We start from the raw sequence: 18,796 nt of genomic DNA, 5'->3' as shown, positions 1-18,796 counted from the left end.
CACACCAGAATACCAAATGCAATTGAAAAATGCAATCACCCAGAACTCGGCCAGGTGATGCTGAGGGCCATTGTCGTCGTAAATGGCTATTTTATTTCGCAAAGTCAGAATAGCATCCCGACGTACATATTTGGACAAAACTTCTGGTATTCCGTGTGCCAGCTCATCCTAGGCTTACCTGTATTGAACACAAATACAAAGTTCCCAAGCAATTTCTCCGGAAAACACGGACTCTGGGCTTCGTTCTCGGCTCTCCATCCAGATATTCGATATCCATTGAATGTCACATGTTACAGTGACATCCTTTCCGCAGCCTGCAAGGAAATAGCAACTGCATATACAAATCACATCGTCGAAAATTTTCAACGACGGGTTGTATCGTATATCTAGTATAAATTGGACAAGTTTGTGCCTGTAATGCTGCGAGCTATAAAAATCGGCATTGTGGTATGCTCATGATATTTTTAGCAACGATTATATCTACGAATGGATTGCTGGAGGTGAACCAGCAGACTTGGATGGATTTGCTGACGCACCATTGGAATTGATACTTGCCATACAAGAGCTCAAGGACTTTTTGCAGCCATTAGCACCAAGGCCATGGAGTACGCAGAGCATGTCCGCGACGCCTGGGGCATTTGTTCCTGTGCTCCGTGCTATATTAGAGGAGTACGAGCGAGAGCATGCAGCAGCCGAGAATACTATGAAACCCACACGTACATTGCCGAAATTGTTTGCTCTTACACCAGTGCCGACTCTCAAGCAGCGCTTTATAACAGTAAACGGAAAGGCTTTAAGGGTATTGCTTAACGACAACAGCAAGTCAGATTCATATGAAGGCCATTGCTCGCTATTCCAAAAAGTCTTCGACATGGACAATTATAGATTTTTTAGGTATGGTTTCCGGATGGAATATACCATATCATTCATTAATGTACCCTTCTAGTGATGACAATAGCATCTTTACAAACCATATCAACACAGATGGTATGGCTGTGCATTTTCAATTTGCAAGAGCAAAAAGAAAACCATGCATTCAGCTGGACCTGGAAGATTTCTCGAGCCAAGAAGTGGACGAATATTTCCTGTATGCGCCATAGATCCAGGCCGGCGACATATTTTCACAGCAGCCTATGGATGTAATGAACAGGAACATGAAATACGTCGAGTTCGCCGATCAGAATACAGTAACATGATAGGTGCAAAGCAAAGAACAAAACGATTACAGAAACGGAAAAAATAACATGGTATCGAAGCCATCGAGTCACGTTTTCCTACTGCGAAGACAACAAAGATCCAACGCTATAATCGATACGTGCAATATCTCCTGGTTCATGAAACGACCTTACGCGAGTTCTACTTACGATACCATGCGCATACACGATTCCCGAACTTACAAGGCCGAAACAGAGCACGTGAAGAACTTGCGAATATTATAATAAACGGCGGCAAAAGGTACAACCGCAAGAAGCGGACGAAACGTGCCAGGAACCGGAAGAAGAGAAAACAGTATCGAGAACAGCGCCGACAAAGTACTGAGAGGTACGTGAAATGGGGATCTCGAAATATCCATGTAAATCAACCAAATGTTTCATCAGAATACCGTCGCAGCCAGAATCGGCTTTACGATCGACGCTAGTAAATTTGCAACTACAAAAAGAAAAAAATGGAAACGAGAAACAGTACCGCAGCGAAGCAAGGGCAAGATGCCACTCGTGGTATTCGGCGACGGAATGTTTGGCAAGAATCAGACCAAAATCAAAGGACACGAATGCGGAGCGGTCGGTGTGTTGTGGAAAATGCTCCAAAGAAGAGAAGCTAGGGGAGAAATCGCGCTCGTGACTATCAGCGAATATAACACATCACAAGTAAGGGCACTTTACCATTTATGATGAATCACTGGTAAAATACTCAGTCTCTTTTATTCATGACAACTTTAGATTTGTCATAGATGCATGTCAAAATCTCTGAAGAAGCTGAAGACGGAGGACGGTGTTACTCACCATGGCATCCTGGATGGCCAAACCTGTGGAATGCTATGGAATAGGGACACCAATGCCTCGAAGAATAAGTACTTCATTGCAAGAAAAGTCTGGGAGGGCTTTGGTCACCCTTAAGCCTTCTGTAGACCAAATCAATCCACCACTGCGAATGTGGGACCCGAAAGGGTTTAGGTTTGTACGGTAAGCTTTGCAGTTCATCTTGGATTCTTAATATTATCGAAGTACTAATATTGAGACTGCTTCTCTTTAGATGATTCGGTAAGTAAAAACGGGTTGGCATTGTTTGGAGCAACTGCGCTACATGGCAAATTTGAACCAATATGGTAAGTTTTCTTCCTTAGATCGACAAGAATATTTATTAATTTTATTCTACAGGTTTAAATTTGCCTTGTTTGTGGTGCAATTTTATGCTCCAAACGACAACTGTTTTTAAAAATACAGTATATCTACAAAAGTGATTGCAAGCAATGCAGTTCGAGGACATCACCTCAGCTAAAAATAACATGGTATCTAACTTTATATGTAGTTCGTACATCAGTCCTCTGGGGATGCCTAGACAATAAAGCAGCGCCTTTGCTTTAAAAGAGTTTGGATGCTCCTGCGCTGCGCAAGACAGCAGTGATTTTGGGATTACGGAAGCTCAAAACATAACTGTTAGTCGCTGTTGGTCCAACATGCCCTTTACGGTAAACCAACCGCTTTTGAAGTTGTATTTATCTTTGTGTGGATCGAGCGTCTTCTCCCATTTTGACAATTTTTTCGACTAGCAACGAATCGTTGGCATTATGGTTCTTGCTCTGGTCAAAGATAAAGGCCTAGACGATCGAGATGTAATTTCTCGAATATAGATATCGCCTCTTCTATCAACAAATAGGAGACTGCAAGCTTTTGTACTGGACTACTGGAGTGCAGGTCTCTGATGCGTCGCAGAATCTTTCAGGCGTTGCACGAACCAGGATAATTCTGAATTCGTAAATGTTCTTGATCTCACCGAATCCCAAAGCTATGATGATTTCGTTTATAGCAAGTAGGTTCAAGTCATAGGAATCTCTGCAGTATCCAATAGATAGTTTTGAGCTATAGATCATAACCGGTAAAATCGTGATCTCAGGCACAAAAAATAGAACACCGTTGATTACAATGACCCAAAACCTTCAGTGTCCGAGCTCCAAATTTATTATTCACTAGCCTTTCGACCATAACTAGGATATGCCAGCTGCAGGCACCCATGGCAGCAAAAGAAAAATCGCGATCCTTCCTTTACATATAGACACTACGTCGTTCACCAATCCTCCTCCGCAAACACTTTATCCGTGGCGACGCATTTTCAACAAAAGACAACTGCCATTCCTTATTATACTGACTCTGTTCACTATAAGCATCACTTTCAATCTCGTTCAGTATGGACGTCATCACCGCAGTCTTGTGAAGACCGCATCTATCACCTCTTTCAGTACTGATCCAGTTCCGCAATCTCGCTTATTGGAGTCAAATCATGCAATCATCGTGGCAGGTCACGCGATCTTTGTAGGATCTTTGACGGATAACCTTCATTCTGATGAGAATTGGGTGCTTGAACCATTCCAAAGAAAGGGGCAAGTCTCAACGTTTATACAGCATATAGAAAAGGGCTTGGAGGTTGCTGGAAAAGATCCAAAAAGTATACTTATATTCAGCGGGTAATATTGAACGCTTAAATGGAACTTTTGATTTTTCCAGAATTGCTCATCATTGCCATACATTGCAGCGGTCAGACGCGTCTAGCGGCCGGTCCACGATCAGAAGGTCTGTCATATTGGTTAATTGCCGAGGAATTAAAGCGACGCAACGATACACTGGGAATGGTCGGTAATGAGAGGATAGTCACCGAGGAATATGCTCGAGACTCGTACGAAAATCTGCTGTTTTCCATTTGTCGCTTTTATGAAGTTACCGGGCAGTATCCTACCTCGATCACAGTCATTGGATTTGATTTCAAAAGGAAACGATTTCAAGAGATACATCTTCCATCCATTCGATACCCTATAGACAGGTACTCAAGAAATGATATCAACAATGGTCGCAATGCGATATTGATGGAGAGAGTCATGTAAAGATTTCAATACATAGGCATTGACCCTACTTCTGATCCGGTTTCCGCTTCAGAATGGCTAGCAGGCGAGGCTGCTAACTCTCAAGGTCCCTTTCAGATGGACTTATATGGCTGTCATGGATCACTGAAACAGAAAAAAATGGATCGAAACCCATTCAGACGGAGGTAACAGAGCACAATACAGTGTTACCAATGATCCAAGTACTAACGGTATTGTACAAACATAAAGGCATCCGTATCGCATCACTTGTCCTGCACTGGCAGAACTCATTGATTATTGCCCTGATGATAACTCTATATTCTCTGGGCCATTACCATGGGATACATGATCCATCAAATTAGATTTTTGCACTTTATATGCCTGCTTGCACAAGCGACAGATCTTTTGTTCGTCTCTCTTATAATAGCAATACAGTCCATTTAGCCCGCCCATTATTATTGCAAACCGGAAGGTTCTCTCAAGGAATGACTCAAGATATTTGAACATTTCACAGTGGATGCATTCTAAACTTTTTGGCTGGGACTGGTGGATACTCCTGTACAACGAATGCAGAAAATCTGTGTTGAAAGAGGGCTTTGCCACGTATTGGTTTCCTTACTCATACATCTACACTCGTAAAGAAAGATATAAGCAGTACAGCAACGCATATTGGAGAAGATAGGGCTATTGATGATGACATGGAAGCATACTGAAAGGACAAAGAACACGAGAGAAATTTCGGTATACGATAGAGATCTGCTGATGATAATACTGAGCAGTTATCTGAGCCATGCAGTGACAAAGTTCGCTAATTCATCAGGTTTTATTAATTCACTTTATGAATTACGATAAAGAAAATCTGCGAGTTTATTGACAAAGAGGTATACGTTGATTCTTTGTTGTACAATGTGTCTTTCTTCAATCGTCGGCATCGCCTGGTTCGTGAAATTTTTCTTCATTCCAAGATATATGCTCGTTATCTTTTAAAAAACGAGCAAGTATAGACGCTGAAGGCTTAAGCAGATCAGATGTTTTCCAGCAACAGTTGTTGAAAATTGGACGGTTTGTGTCTGCTTCCTCGCTTCAAATCTAGCAGGGGTCTAAACACTGCTTGTGCTTGATGATAAAGTGCATGATGGTGGACCTTGCAAGTATTTTTCTACTCTTTTCCCATTATTCGTAGACGCTGCCGACGAGGACGACGAGGAAAAACACAAAATAAAGCGCCAGTTACTGTACCAATGCCTGTGTATCAAATAGAGGTGGAAAAGGTAGGCAGGAGCAAACCGATGATGATCAGCCGAGCCGGAGCGGAACATAATCTTGAGAAGGCGCAGGAATCAATGCTTAAACCGGTCATCGAAAGCATTAAAACTATCAAGGAAAGCAAAAATTCGCTGATGAAGGTCAAGGCCCTCACTCGCGGCATGAGGCATTTCGCCGATAAGCTCAATATGCAACGCTCCATGTCGATCTCTGTATTGTTGTTAAGATCGATGCCGATAGTCCTCGCAAAAATGTTCAGCAACCAGCTGCCAAAATGAGCCCAAATTTGAAGGTTTGTCATGTATCAAGACGTTGATAATAAGTCGGTGCAGTCCTTTACTGGAGGTGATGACAATGATGGCTTCAAGATATTGCTCGTAAAAAAAGATATTAAAAAATATAGAAGTAGAGCCGCAATGTAAGTCATACCTTTTTCATCCTCACAATCTGTATCACACGCATCTAATCCAATTGCCCATACACCATACATGCTACCATACAAACCGATAGTATGCTGGAATAGATGCTTGCCTCAAAGCCGCGCTTTCCTCTTCCCACGTCCTGTAACTCACCACCCAAAGGCTAAAGGCCAAAAGGCGAGGCAGCATTGAGTAGTTCACGAGAGCATAATTGCAGAGACTGACGAGAGATGTTCACACGATGCTGCTGCTCAACGTTTTGGACAACGCTCAGAAAGGATATTAACCGAAAATCACCATGTGCCTATTTCGAAGTCTTTGTTTTGTCATCAGTGCTTCTTTGCCAAACTCTTCTCTCTATCTTCCATCAACCTTTTCACCAACCACCGAGCAGTAAGCTCTATTTCTTTCAAGTTCTGATATCATCATCTTTAACATCAGTTCTCAATAAATAGTAACCTTTCCCTTGATTTAAAAGTCACTCAAACCAAGTGGAGGTAAGTGTTGCGGCACGAGTCTGAATTGGACTTGAAGGCTACAAAATTGTAGCGAGAGCAAGTCTCACCAGAAAAGTGTAATGGCACTGTGTTTTTCCCACAAAGTGTAATGAAAATGGACTTCAGCCATAGCAGCGTATGAGAGAATGAGTCTCTGCTCCTCCCGGATGCGGATAGAGGTCGCAATCTGACGGGTCGGATGGGGTCAGACCCGTCTAACATTTTGTGCAGTGAACGATTGTCAATCGACGTGCTTACGTATATTTTCTTAACCCAAAAGCTAGCATCTTTCATCGCCTTCTTGGCAACTTGGTCATCAAGGCTTTTTGTCTTGGTCCGAGTTCGTGGCCAATCCATTTTCAGGACAGGTAGCCAGATTTGCCTGGCTAATCCGATGGCTCATTTTCGTGGGGATGGTCCAGTCAAGTTTGTCGTGGCTCCAATTCAATTTCCAGCATTGTAAAAGTTGGAAGCGACTATGGAGCTTGAGCTAAAGGCCTTTGTATTGCTCGGGCTGTTCGCTGCACGGCGATAACAGACAGCTTGGTACATCGAACGAACGTCAATTCTGTATTTGTCATACATGTCCTAAGTGCCCAGTTTAAAATTCATGCGAAACGAGCTGAGTCAGCCTATCTTTTCTGGCTTTTTTTGAATAATCTCCTTTCCATATGGGTGCAACAAAAGAAGACTTGTTCGAAGCAGCGGCTGCTGGAGATCTCGAACTCTTGAAGAAAAATCCTCAGGGCCTTACTGAAAAGAATGAGCGTGGTTGGACGCTTTTGCATTTTGCAGCACGTTACGGCCAACTGCCAATTGTAGAGTATCTGCTCACCACGTCGTGCGATTTGTCAGCTGTCAATGTAGAGGGGAAAACTGCAGAGGAAGTGGCAGTGTTCTGGGGCTTCGATAAGATTGCTCAGCTTATCAGGGTCGCTAAGGCTGGCAATACCGGCAATCGTGAAGGTCACGACGCTCGATTCCCGCCCAATAGGACCAACTTCTTTGCAGGAAGCCCACTAAATAGGTATTCATGGCCGCGGGTACAATATATGCACATGACAGCATGCTTACAAGTATGTTTTCCTTTGCTGGTTCTCGGATACCTTAGATATGGATGGTATCGATCTGAATATCACAAGCTGCGGGGAATTGCACGCTCTGAACGATCAAGATATATCTTGTTGAAGGAGCTCAATCCCTTGTTCGACGCGAGTGGACTTTACTTTGCAAAGTACACAGAAGTAGCGACAATTGTCAACAAAGTGTATCCAGACGCCAAACCCGAAGTTACTAAGCCTGTGCCTGAGGGGGATGAAATTATCTTGGTTTTCCTAGGCATCGACGAAAGAGATGGCAAGGGCGAACATGGAACGGCCTATTGGGCTTTAGATATGACTCCCAGAGGCGCTCATGAAGAGGAATCTAATAAGTTAAACGAAGGTACTCGACATGAAAAGAGAGCAAATTCGACGATGCGGTAAGCAACTTACAATTTCGGTACGTTGTAGAGTTTGAATCGCGCCAGTTAGAATATATTCCTGCTCTTCCTAGAGCCATGAGCCTGGATAAACCGACGGCTGCAATCCTAGCACAGGGCAGAGCAATGGGTACAATAAGAGATTTCTTGGTGATTATACCATATACTTCAATGACGATTTCCGCCTTTTATAGTTGATTGGAACGCTCGGAACCAATTCTGTCCTGCTTGCGGTCGAAAGACCATCTCAGCAGAAGCAGGCCACAAACGCACATGCCCACCGATTCCAGCAGACGGCGGTGCACAAGCAGAAACGCCATGCATCAGCCAAAAGGGTATACACAACTTTGCCTACCCTAGGACAGGTTACTGACTATATGACATTTTTAATATCCTTTGCATCATATTCATCAAGTTTATGTTTTATATTAGATCCGACCATCATTGTATGCATATTACATCCTTCTGAAGACAAGATCCTGTTAGGCCGTCAGCGGAAATGGCCCGGAAAAATGTTTTCATGCATTGCAGGTACAGTCTGAGCAGCTGTGTATATAGCAGCCAACTATAACTAGCCGATGGTCTCCCTTAGGATTTGTGGAGGCCGGTGAATCTGTCGAAGAAGCTGTGAGACGAGAAGCTTTAGAAGAAACCGGTATTACTGTCAATCGTGTGGTTTATCACAGTAGCCAGCCTTGGGTGAGAAATTTTAATCGCACATTTGAGCACTTTACTGACGGACTGCCTTGTGTATCTAGCCATTTCCAAACTCCCTAATGTTCGGTTTCCTTGCTGAAGCTTCCACAACAGAGATCAAGTTGGAAGACAAGGAACTCGAAAAGGCTACATGGTTCTCTCGAGCAGAGGTTCTGGCTGCCTTAAACAGAGAACCAGATGCCACCTTTTCGCTGCCACCGGAAACTGCGATAGCACTTCAATTGATCAAGACATGGGCAACCGACAAGCAATGGAGTGCAAATAGAAGCTTCAGTCCAAAGATGTAACTTAAATTTGACAATAGTGCTAGATATAATACCTACATGTTGAGCATCTATGGAAAAGAAAGAATCTAGAATCTATTATGCCGCGATCTTTCAGCGGCGTCACTTTCTGTTAAGTGCCTGACGATTGATAGTTCAAGAGAGTTACAAATTGTAGGAAAAGAGCCGTCTTTTGTTATGGATGAGGAAGAAGAATTCCCGTGTTCATGATTATCTGTCTTTCCAATGCGTGGCGTTGCCCTGTGTGCGGAGCAGCCTAAAATGTCTTGGCTCGAGCTGCGCCGAGGCTTCTACGGAAAGTGCGAGATCACCTCTCTCCCGTCTAGCAGCTTTTTGCGTCTTTCTCCCTTGTTTCTACTTTATAATGAGCTATCCCGGACAGCAACCTCCCCCTCCACACTATGGCTCCCCAGCTCAGGGCTATCAACAACCTCCTCCACCTGGCTACGGTGCCCCGCCTCCTACAGCTGGAGGCTACGGTGGCTACAGCGCGCCTCCTCCGCATCAAGGCTACGGCACTCCTCATCAGCAGCATCAGCAAGCATACGGCTATCAACAGCAGGGTGGTATGTACTCCTAAGTTCCGGGGGAGATTCTACACAGAGTCATCTGAGTCTTTTGCTGTGAATATTATATAGTCCAACCTCAGGGACCGCCACCAAACGCAAATCCACAGCTCTGGAGCTGGTTCAAGGCAGTTGATACGGATAACTCGGGCCAATTGACTGTAGACGAACTGCAGCGCGCATTGATCAATGGTGACTGGAGTCCCTTCAACATCGAGACTGTGCGTACGATGGTGAATATGTTTGATGCTGGTAATATCTGATGATAATGATCAGCAGACTCGGAAGAGCCTGCTTTGTGCGAGGAGGAAGCTGACAATGCATACTTTTCCTCCCACGTAGACGGTACCGGAACCATCAATTTCCAAGAGTTTGCAGGATTGTGGAAATACATTGAAGACTGGAAGCGCTGCTTCCAGGCATTCGACCGCGATGGCTCCGGCAGTATCGACAGAAACGAAATGGGCGAGGCTTTGCGTACCTTTGGATACAACTTGTCTGACCGTTTCATTGCATTGCTTATCAGCAAGTTTGACAAGTACGGTAAGTGATTTCTCTCTTCTCCTGCACCTTCCTCTTCTCCATTCTTCTTCGCATCTCTTTGATTCTTTTGCCGAAGATACGGACATTGTCTGATTTGGGTTGTTATAATAATTTTATTACGGAACCGAAACTGACAGGCAAGAGCGACACAGGCCGCGGTGATGTTACCTTTGATAATTTCGTCCAAGCATGCGTTACTGTCAAGACCTTGACGGATTCCTTCAGAAAGTTCGACACCGACAACGATTCCTGGATCCAAATCAACTATGAACAGGTACGAGATCCGAAAGTCACTCTTTCTCCTTGCCTCTAATGACATATCATTGTAGTTCCTCGAACTTGTCGTACGTCAACGGGCTTAAAAAACTTGTAATGAAATCCTCTACCTTAATGTCTGCTCCAATCTTGCTTTTTCACTTTCCCTGCATCAAATAAGACTAATAAACTGAACTCTGCGAAAAAGAAAGAAAATGTACAAACCAGACAGATGGACGTGGTGAATTTACAAAGGCAAGGATACTCATGCATCGTGCATACCAGTTCCCCATCAAGTTTTGTAAGGTCAAGCTCACCCCCAATCGCGCGGTGCAGCCATTCCGTTTTTGGCAAATACTGAGGAAATGCTTCTTGCTTTTGCATGTGAGAACCGTAAAAGGCGCGAAGTCGCTGACACTTGCAAAGACCATATCCAATCAACGCCGCGACGAAGCACAGGTTTTCGTCGTTGCCAGTTTCCGTTTTTGCTCGGCACCGACGACCGTGCGCGCAACCCCCCGCACCCACACACGGGCAATTCCATATAAAATTCAATCACATTCGATTACTTGATATCTCTCTCTCTCTTCTTGTAATTTTTTGAGCAACCCATGGAAGTAGTCCAAGTGCAACCTAGGGACTCATACCTCCATTACATATACGTCCCTACTAAAGGTACAGCCATTCGCTGGTCCTTTACAACCAAAAGACACAATATCTCCTTCGGCCTCTACCGACGTCGTGGCCAGGCACCTTTGCCCTCATCGTCCGACCTCATCTTTCGCGCGCAACAACAACTGCAGCAGCGACAAATGTCGGCTGGCGAGCTCTTCAACTCGTCCTCGAACCGAAAGCTGGGTGGTAAGACAAGCGACAATGTGGTGCTCAAAATGAGAGTTTTGATTCCCGTTTTGCCAAGATGACGATGCTGAGCCGGCATCAGGTCAAAGCTATGCTGCTTCTACTGTCTCAACCATGGGTTCCGGCAGCCGCCCACGCGCCAAGTCGGTCGCCTCCATCAAGCTCAAAGAGCAGGGTCTCGACGAAATTATTCCTATCCAGCACATGAATTCGAGCAACACCAAAGTGGTCGGATCCCACGTAGTTGAGGAACCAGGCAACTATGTTCTTGTTTTCGGTAATTAGTTGCCCACTATGCAGCACTCGCACTCTCTCGTCAAGTAAACATGCGAGCTTAATTTACATATTTATAGATAATACCTTCTCGAGAAACAAGGCTAAAACGCTAACCTTCTCGGTCGCGTTGGTCGATGCGGACATTAAAGCATCCCTTTCCGAACCACAACATGAGATTTCTGGCTGGTTGCTGAAGAAGAAGCGCAAGAAAATGCAAGGTAAAATGACAGCAGCAAACTTTAGTGTCAATGCGCGAAGAAAAAGCGTCTTGTGTAACACTGTTTCTGTGGAAAAAAGGTTGGGCAAAACGGTGGTTCCAACTCTCTCCTTCGGGTGTCCTTTCATACTCCTTATCGCCGAACAGTGTCACACGAGGATCAATACAGATCATGCTGGCGACCATCTCCTCCAATCCTGATCAGCGCCTGATCCATATTGATTCAGGCACAATGCTATACCACCTGAAAACTTTATCTTCCGAAGACCACGAGCGTTGGACTGCAGCTTTCCGTGAATATCGATCAGGCGTTCTGGAAAGTGATTTAGGTCAAGCTACAAACGGTGACAACGAGGGAGCTCAAGTGCCTGATACTAACGGCACAATTGTTGTTGGTACATCTCGTGCTATTGCCGCCTTGGAGACTGGCTTATCTGGATCTGCCGCTCTGGCTGCAGATATTGCCAAAATGGGCAAAAATATTGATCACTTGCGTACCTTACTCCAGCGATTGGCGCTTGCAGCAGAGTCTCGGGAATTATATCAACAGCTATCCGATTTGGCAGCACAGCTTTCCAAGGATCACACTCAAGTGCGAGACACAGCGGATGAGCAGTATAGGCAATGGCGAACTGTGCGGGATCTATTGGCTACGGATAAGGCAGCTGGCCTAGAGAATCAGGACAGTGCAGATCATCATTCATTCCGAAAATCGGTCACCAGCACACGGTCGTCCATATCCGAGCAGTTCTTTGATGCCGAGGATATTGTCCTCAGTGGTGGCGACGACGACTTCTTTCAAGGGGAAGAAGAAGGAAACGAAGAAGACAGTTCTGACGATGATGAAGATGGTAACACTATAAGACATTTCGTAACTCTTATAGATTATATCTCTTATGTGACGTAGAAACCGAAGGAAATGACAATGACGAGAGCAGCGAAGGCTCCCTCGATTTTAGTCTGGCAGGTGATTGCCCTCGACGACGACGTCTTCCATCACCCGCTGTCGGAGACGTTGGATCAGCATTGGCAGTGTTTAGAAAGAACGTCGGCAAAGATCTTTCCACTATCTCGATGCCTATCAGCATGAATGAACCGCTGAACATGCTGCAAAAAGCATGCGAAGAATTGGAATACTGCGAATTATTAGACAAAGCGGCCACATTGTCCGATTCAATGGAACGCTTGATGCACGTCGCTATCTTTGCTATTTCAAGCTATGCATCCTCTCAATACCGTACTGGTCGAAAGGTACAGTTTTGGAGATATTCAAACGTAAATAAATTGATTTATCTAACCATTCTTACTTTGATTGCATATCTAGCCTTTCAATCCTATGATGACTGAAACATATGAGAACATACGGCCTGATAAGGGTTTCCGTTTCATTGCGGAAAAGGTATCCCACAATCCTCTTGTCATCGCCGTAAGTATACACAAGCAGTACCCTGTAGTAAAATGGACGTACCAATCTGAATTAACCATATTGGCAGGCACACGCAGAGGCAAAGAGTTACAAATATTGGCAATGTACAAAGATTAAGAGCAAATTTTGGGGCAAATCCATGGTATAGTTTAGTTTCCTTCGCTCATCTACGGCAAACGAAGTTAATGAATGGTTACTTTACAACGTAGGAATTCATGACGGAGGGCATTTATCATGTAACTTTGACGGGACACGACGATCACTTTACATACAACAAACCTTCCAGCTGGATGCGAAACATGATTGCAGGCGAGAAATATTTGGAGACTGCAGGCGAAATGCAGGTCAAGAATCACACGACAGGCGAATACGCAAGCGTCACATTCAAGGAAGGTACAGGAGGAGGTCTCTTTGGTGCACCAACGAACAGAAACGATGTCGTAGCAACGTTCTATGACAGATCAGGCAAGAAATGCCGCCGCATTGTTGGCAAATGGAGCGATAAATTGGCAGAAGAAATCGATATGAACAAGCGGAAACTGTCTGTCATGTGGACTGCAAACCCGCCTGGTATCGAGGATTACTCAAAGTATTACGGTTTCACACGGTACTGCGTCGAACTCAACGAAATTACTGACCTCGAACGAGGAAAGTTGCCGATTACCGACACTCGCCTGCGCCCGGATCAACGTCTCTATGAGAATGGTAGGAAAAAAACAAATATATTTAACTTTGATTCCTATCATAACACGCGAATTTCTAGGTTTGGTGGATGAGGCCGATGCTGAAAAGCAAAGAATTGAGCAGAAGCAACGAGAGAGACGCAAGGAATTTGAACAGCAAGGCAAAGTATGGTCTCCACGATGGTTCACTCTTCAACCTGATGAACACGTTGAACCGAATTTCATCGCAAACCCTGATGGCAGCGAGAACAATATCGGGAAGACATTCCAGTATGCTGGTCAATACTGGCAGGCAAGAGAATCCGGGCAGTGGCCCAGTGACATGTTTGAGCTGTGGTAAAAGGAATACAGCTTTTTCCACCACAGACACTATCCTTATATACCTCCTATTCACCGAGTAATTCTTGTTTTGTGCTTTTCCGTCATTGTTTTGATTAAAAAATACATATATTTCCATAGAGCTAACGGATATATACATCTTCACTTAAAAAATGATGTTAAATGGAGAAACAGCCTGAATCATTTAATAATCCTATTCATTTTGATATTGTTTAGAGAAGTCTGTGCGGTAAAGTGTTTGTTGCTGTTGTTGCTGTCGTTGTCAATAACTTACGCCAAATCGATCGGGCATGATGATAGGAGCAATGAGCGACCATCCGTAAAAGATGTGACAAAGCCATCCAGAGACAATCTTGACCCAGACGGCAGTGTAGCTCTGACCAATCCGTACAAAATCCCCATCTTCCACACCATTTTCTGGCATGCTTTCCATTGAGATGGTGTTCCTGTAGAAATATGGTATCAGTAAAGTACATCTACCGTAAAAATTTTAGCATGCTCACTAACCAGTTGGTGAGAACCATGGCAATGTACATGGCTGCAATGGCGAATACAAAGTGGAAGAAGGAATAATTGTACACCGATCCATACTTTTCGTCATCCTTATCATCGAAATCCTCGTCGTCGTCGTCATCTTCATACAACGCAGACCGAGGTAAAGCTCTGCAGTGAAACGGTTATAAACATTGATAGTGAAATAAAAAATCGTTACACTGGACTTACCCGCTCTCGACAGCTGCAACCAAGTGATCGCGTGGGCTTGAAGTGCTCATTCTGTGCACACCAGCATCCACCCGGTTTGCCATTAAAGGAGTAGCGCTTTGAGTGTCCAGGGGCTCATAGTGCTTCTTGGACTTGCTAATGAATGCACTGTCCTGCGTAGCTGCGCGGCTGGTCGAGTACGCTACAGCCAGAAATGTAAAGATTGCACCCAAGACGATGGATGTAGTCTGTGGACCGCTTGATCGACGCAAAGGGTTGCACTGCTTATCGTTCGGTTCGTTTGCCACCGCTGAGAGCACGAGATACGTGCAGTAAATCACGACAATTGATGCTTGCGACAAACCAGAGCGAGAGTTAGCGGCTTGCACAGATGGCGAAATAGACAACAACGTGACAATAATGCAAAGTATAAGATTAAGCGTCACAAAGAACTGATTAAGTGAGCATCCGTTTGTTGCGAAAAAGCCGTACATAATTCCAGTCAATGTAATGCTTCCGGCGAACATTAACAATGTACCAACTAAAGATATAGAGGGATCATCTGGTTAACTCGATGCTTCAACGATCACTGATGCAGGCAACTTACCGATAAGAAAGTATTTCCATTTGCTTGATTCGTTCATTTCATAGTTCTCCAAGCAATGTTCTGTCCAGCTATGTGCAAAGTCGACAAGTAGCACGAGTCCGAAAAGGATAAACACGGCTGCACCTATAAGAGCAAAGTAGTTGCCCCAGACCATGAAGAAACCGTTGGGTATAAAGAACGAGACCACTACAAGACTGAGCCAGCAAAGGACTTTAGGACCCCACCAGCTACGTATATAAGAATATATAGTTATTAATTGTTGTATACATGAGATATCGTCTCTGCAAACTTTACCCATTCTGCAACGCAGCGCGTTTCTGCCTACTGTCTCGAACGCCCAAAAGTGCAATGCCGAGGATAGCATGAAACAGCACAAGCGCAAAGCATACGCGGTGCACCTAGCCATTGTTTGTCAATTCGGAGAAGAATAATGCAGAGTAGACGAGGCCAGCGGCCCGACCCACTTACAGCGATAATTCCGTAGCAGGTTCCTTCAGTGCATGCAATTTTAAGATAATCGAGTGTAAGATGTTGCAATTGTTTCATGACCCAATTGGATAGCATAAGCCATGCAAGCTAAAGCAAGACCGTGGTGAGCCGTCCGGCCGATCGTCACATTATCGGATTCTCCAACTTACTATGGAGTTAAGCAAAAATATAATCTAAGCTGTTTATCAGCACTCTTTTGCTAAAACATGGTTGCAGTATCCATTGTAGCAAGTACTTACAGCATAGCCGATTCTCGTTGCTATGGAATTGTTGCAATTACAGCTACGGGATTCGGTCACTTGCAGTTGCTCTCGAGTGCTTGTGGGTAGTAACCTCACCTTTTACAGAATAGCGAGCAGGCTGCCGCAGAAAAGCAGCTAGCTATCCATGTCCCTACGGAGCCCAAGGCAGGTAAAGCGACGCAACTCAATGCAGCGCCCATTTGTTTCGTAAAGGAAGAATGAAGTATCGGCACCGGCCATGCTTGGCATGAAACACCTTAAATTCGTCTCCGAACGAGAGTCAGACCAATACAAGCAACAGATCAACAATAATCTCGTTTCTATCCCAACAATGCTATTATTATTACGTCTATACCTGCTCGCCGGAAATCATCAAAGAATAGCTATTTTGAAAATTGCCTCACATCCACGTCGGATTGCATCCAGCATTTCCAAGTTTAATCGACTTACGGAAACTTTCGAACGTTTTTCTTTTTTGTACTCGTCACAGAATATAGTATTAAAAAGTGCTCATCGTTGGTGAAGATAGGGATGGTATATTTATTATTCTGGTTCAGACAACTGATCTGCAGATGGTATAAGGACCTAGATCCTGACCGGCTTGCAATCGTTTCCGGACTTCTGTTCTTGCTCTGTCTCTGATTTGCATGGGTGTCCTGTTCCTGAGCTCCATCCTGTTCTGTTTGATATGCGCCCATCGATGCCCATACTGCAAAAGACCAGACTCCAATGCATTTATCTCTTCCAATGTCCAGAAACGGCGTGATCCAAATCGTTTGACGCCTTGTGTGTAATTTACTCTAGTTGCCCATGCTCCTCCTCCTTCCAGACTAGTCGCTCGTGGGTGTGTCCTCGAATTGTTGGCATCACTGCCTCGTCGCTGTGGATTCTGCAGTTGACTTTGCGTAGACGTTTGGACATGCAGGTATGACACTTCTTCTTCGGTATCAGACGATTCACCCTCGAATAAATAGCTAGGTTTTGCTTTCTTGACTGGCGGTCTGGGTGATATAACATTATGAATCCTTCTTTCTGCGTTTCCAATCGGTGCTTCCACTCTGAGGCTGTTAACATCTAGGCTTCGATTTGATTCATGTCCTTGCTGCTCTTCACTTGTTAATTCGCGAGGCTGTCTACACACTTCGACGTGCAGGTATGCTACATCTTCTTCGACATCGGACAACTCATCCTCAAATAAATAACTAGGCTTCGCCTTTTTTACCGCTGGCGTCGATGGTCTATATATATTTGTAACATTCCTCTCCTCACTGTAGTTAATGCTTCCTTCTGCGTCTCCAGACGCTGTGCCTGTCCTGATGTTCTGGTGGCCCGTAGTATGCCGGCAGATCTCGACATGCAAATATGCTACTTCTTCCTCGACGTCCGACGGTTCATCGTCAAATAGATAACTGGGTTTCGTTTTCTTTCGTTTCGATCCGGTCTGCACATTGAGCGCGGCGTTGTGATTCCAGTCATTCATGATATTTGTAGTTTCTTCCAGAAGGTCAAGCGTAAGAGTGTTCCGTCCGGGACCTCTAGATCGTGCTTCTTCTCGTAAATTCCTGTTATCATCCTGCTGTTGCTCCTCTCGTGGCTCCTCTGTTATTCGTTGGCGATGTCGGATATAATTCTGGGTATCTGCATCGATTTGTGCCTCTGCTTCAGTGTCATGCGCTTCATTCCTGAGCAGATTGCTGGATTTGCGTTTCTTGTTTTCCGGTAGTATAGGCTCAGCCGTCATATCATTGCCGTCATTGCGGCTTTGAATTCTTCCCATATCATCAGGCTCTGTTGCTTTCCGCTTTGAACCGCTGAGTTGTAGCTCTGCACGTGGATGATCGACCTCGGCCTGCTGCTCTAGCTCATGTACTTGTTCTACAGCAGTTGGATGATCTTGGCTATATCTCTGGATATATTCATACGCTGTTTCTTCATCCCATAATTCGTCCTCGTATAGATAGGAGAGGCTTGATGGCAATGGACTATATGCTGCATAGCTCTCGTTGCCGCTGCTGTTTTGATTCTCATCTTTTCCATCGATGAACATGGTTACTCCTTCATTTATGCGCCCAGGATATTCTTCCGTCCTCGATCTATTTTCGTCTGCTAAAACTCCTGGCGTCATTTCACGAGAAGACTGGCTGTTGCTGTCGGGAACTAGCAAGGAAACATACTCGCTGCGCAGCTTTGCTGTGTATGCCTTGCGTATATCCCGTCCACTCTTTGCGTCTTCAGCGTGAAATATATCTTCAATAAACTGGAGGACATCGGCGAGGCGTGGACTTTGCGCACGAACGGAGGCCATGTCGAATTCAAAGGGTTCTTCCTTGACTGCGAAATCCTCATTTGCAGCAGATACATTCAAAAGTGTGTGAATGTCGTCCTCTGCTTCGAGTTTGACCTCAGCTTGATTACATTCTTCCATGGTGTTTACGAGTTGGCAGCTGGTGTCTGCACGGCAGTCCGTTTGTGATTATCAAAGAGGGAACGATGTAGGGAAAATGCGTCGTGTTGGGGGAAAAACTCAGCATAAATGTATCTTTTGCATAACGAAGCCCTGATGCCAGTTGTAAAAAAAAAGGACCACGATACACTTGTTACAACTTTGTTAGCTACACGTATATAAAAGAACCTCTGTCCCATTATATACAATGTGCGACGATGTACATGTGAGTAATTTGAACTCTTGATCTCAATCAGTTTTCCTGGTAATCGTGATGCTTGTAAACGACCTCCTAAAGTAGACCAGCTAATAAATACGATGATCTACGTAGTTTTTATGCTTTTCTGGTATCTGTAAAGTGCTCGTGTAATTATTCGCATTACGGCGCATCAAGAACACTAAGAACAAG

The 18,796-nt window shown here is 44.6% G+C and overlaps 10 protein-coding genes across 10 annotated transcripts; 7 read left to right on the top strand and 3 right to left on the bottom strand.

Moving 5' to 3' along the window:
• Positions 1 to 16: 16 nt before the first annotated feature.
• On the top strand, positions 17 to 1,100 carry VTP01DRAFT_9761 (uncharacterized protein; the record flags this gene model as incomplete). Its single annotated transcript, XM_069389022.1, has 3 exons — positions 17 to 54; positions 469 to 894; positions 947 to 1,100. 3 exons carry the CDS (start codon positions 17 to 19, stop codon positions 1,098 to 1,100), a joined length of 618 nt encoding a protein of 205 aa, XP_069240180.1.
• A 144-nt stretch (positions 1,101 to 1,244) lies between these two features.
• Positions 1,245 to 2,117, top strand: VTP01DRAFT_9760 (uncharacterized protein; the record flags this gene model as incomplete). The annotated part of the gene is made up of 4 exons (XM_069389021.1): positions 1,245 to 1,411; positions 1,469 to 1,542; positions 1,612 to 1,868; positions 1,941 to 2,117. The coding sequence occupies 4 exons, from the start codon at positions 1,245 to 1,247 to the stop codon at positions 2,115 to 2,117; spliced, it is 675 nt and encodes a 224-aa protein (XP_069240179.1).
• Positions 2,118 to 2,716: 599 nt separating this feature from the next.
• On the bottom strand, positions 2,717 to 3,091 carry VTP01DRAFT_9759 (uncharacterized protein; the record flags this gene model as incomplete). Its single annotated transcript, XM_069389019.1, has 2 exons — positions 2,717 to 2,818; positions 2,903 to 3,091. 2 exons carry the CDS (start codon positions 3,089 to 3,091, stop codon positions 2,717 to 2,719), a joined length of 291 nt encoding a protein of 96 aa, XP_069240178.1.
• A 121-nt stretch (positions 3,092 to 3,212) lies between these two features.
• VTP01DRAFT_9758 (uncharacterized protein) lies at positions 3,213 to 4,424 on the top strand (the record flags this gene model as incomplete). Its single annotated transcript, XM_069389018.1, has 4 exons — positions 3,213 to 3,682; positions 3,751 to 4,035; positions 4,099 to 4,260; positions 4,325 to 4,424. The coding sequence occupies 4 exons, from the start codon at positions 3,213 to 3,215 to the stop codon at positions 4,422 to 4,424; spliced, it is 1,017 nt and encodes a 338-aa protein (XP_069240177.1).
• Positions 4,425 to 5,364: 940 nt separating this feature from the next.
• Positions 5,365 to 5,619, top strand: VTP01DRAFT_9757 (uncharacterized protein; the record flags this gene model as incomplete). The annotated part of the gene is made up of 1 exon (XM_069389017.1): positions 5,365 to 5,619. The coding sequence occupies one exon, from the start codon at positions 5,365 to 5,367 to the stop codon at positions 5,617 to 5,619; it is 255 nt and encodes an 84-aa protein (XP_069240176.1).
• Positions 5,620 to 6,928: 1,309 nt separating this feature from the next.
• On the top strand, positions 6,929 to 8,741 carry VTP01DRAFT_9756 (uncharacterized protein; the record flags this gene model as incomplete). The annotated part of the gene is made up of 7 exons (XM_069389016.1): positions 6,929 to 7,284; positions 7,369 to 7,700; positions 7,769 to 7,867; positions 7,932 to 8,102; positions 8,170 to 8,268; positions 8,330 to 8,436; positions 8,496 to 8,741. The coding sequence occupies 7 exons, from the start codon at positions 6,929 to 6,931 to the stop codon at positions 8,739 to 8,741; spliced, it is 1,410 nt and encodes a 469-aa protein (XP_069240175.1).
• Positions 8,742 to 9,102: 361 nt separating this feature from the next.
• Positions 9,103 to 10,209, top strand: VTP01DRAFT_9755 (uncharacterized protein; the record flags this gene model as incomplete). Its single annotated transcript, XM_069389015.1, has 5 exons — positions 9,103 to 9,304; positions 9,377 to 9,556; positions 9,647 to 9,847; positions 9,985 to 10,121; positions 10,177 to 10,209. 5 exons carry the CDS (start codon positions 9,103 to 9,105, stop codon positions 10,207 to 10,209), a joined length of 753 nt encoding a protein of 250 aa, XP_069240174.1.
• Positions 10,210 to 10,713: 504 nt separating this feature from the next.
• Positions 10,714 to 13,905, top strand: VTP01DRAFT_9754 (uncharacterized protein; the record flags this gene model as incomplete). The annotated part of the gene is made up of 9 exons (XM_069389014.1): positions 10,714 to 10,963; positions 11,022 to 11,240; positions 11,317 to 11,457; positions 11,537 to 12,307; positions 12,364 to 12,707; positions 12,781 to 12,882; positions 12,950 to 13,024; positions 13,092 to 13,587; positions 13,646 to 13,905. 9 exons carry the CDS (start codon positions 10,714 to 10,716, stop codon positions 13,903 to 13,905), a joined length of 2,658 nt encoding a protein of 885 aa, XP_069240173.1.
• A 261-nt stretch (positions 13,906 to 14,166) lies between these two features.
• Positions 14,167 to 16,144, bottom strand: VTP01DRAFT_9753 (uncharacterized protein; the record flags this gene model as incomplete). Its single annotated transcript, XM_069389013.1, has 9 exons — positions 14,167 to 14,350; positions 14,412 to 14,567; positions 14,628 to 15,147; positions 15,214 to 15,440; positions 15,508 to 15,611; positions 15,682 to 15,789; positions 15,852 to 15,875; positions 15,942 to 15,984; positions 16,041 to 16,144. 9 exons carry the CDS (start codon positions 16,142 to 16,144, stop codon positions 14,167 to 14,169), a joined length of 1,470 nt encoding a protein of 489 aa, XP_069240172.1.
• Positions 16,145 to 16,497: 353 nt separating this feature from the next.
• On the bottom strand, positions 16,498 to 18,369 carry VTP01DRAFT_9752 (uncharacterized protein; the record flags this gene model as incomplete). Its single annotated transcript, XM_069389012.1, has 1 exon — positions 16,498 to 18,369. One exon carries the CDS (start codon positions 18,367 to 18,369, stop codon positions 16,498 to 16,500), a length of 1,872 nt encoding a protein of 623 aa, XP_069240171.1.
• Positions 18,370 to 18,796: the final 427 nt, after the last annotated feature.

This window comes from Rhizomucor pusillus, assembly GCF_041956525.1.
Source record: "Rhizomucor pusillus strain CBS 183.67 unplaced genomic scaffold VTP01scaffold_7, whole genome shotgun sequence".
NCBI classification, from domain to species: Eukaryota; Fungi; Mucoromycota; class Mucoromycetes; order Mucorales; family Lichtheimiaceae; genus Rhizomucor; species Rhizomucor pusillus.
This window is presented reverse-complemented; position numbering and strand designations above follow the sequence as displayed.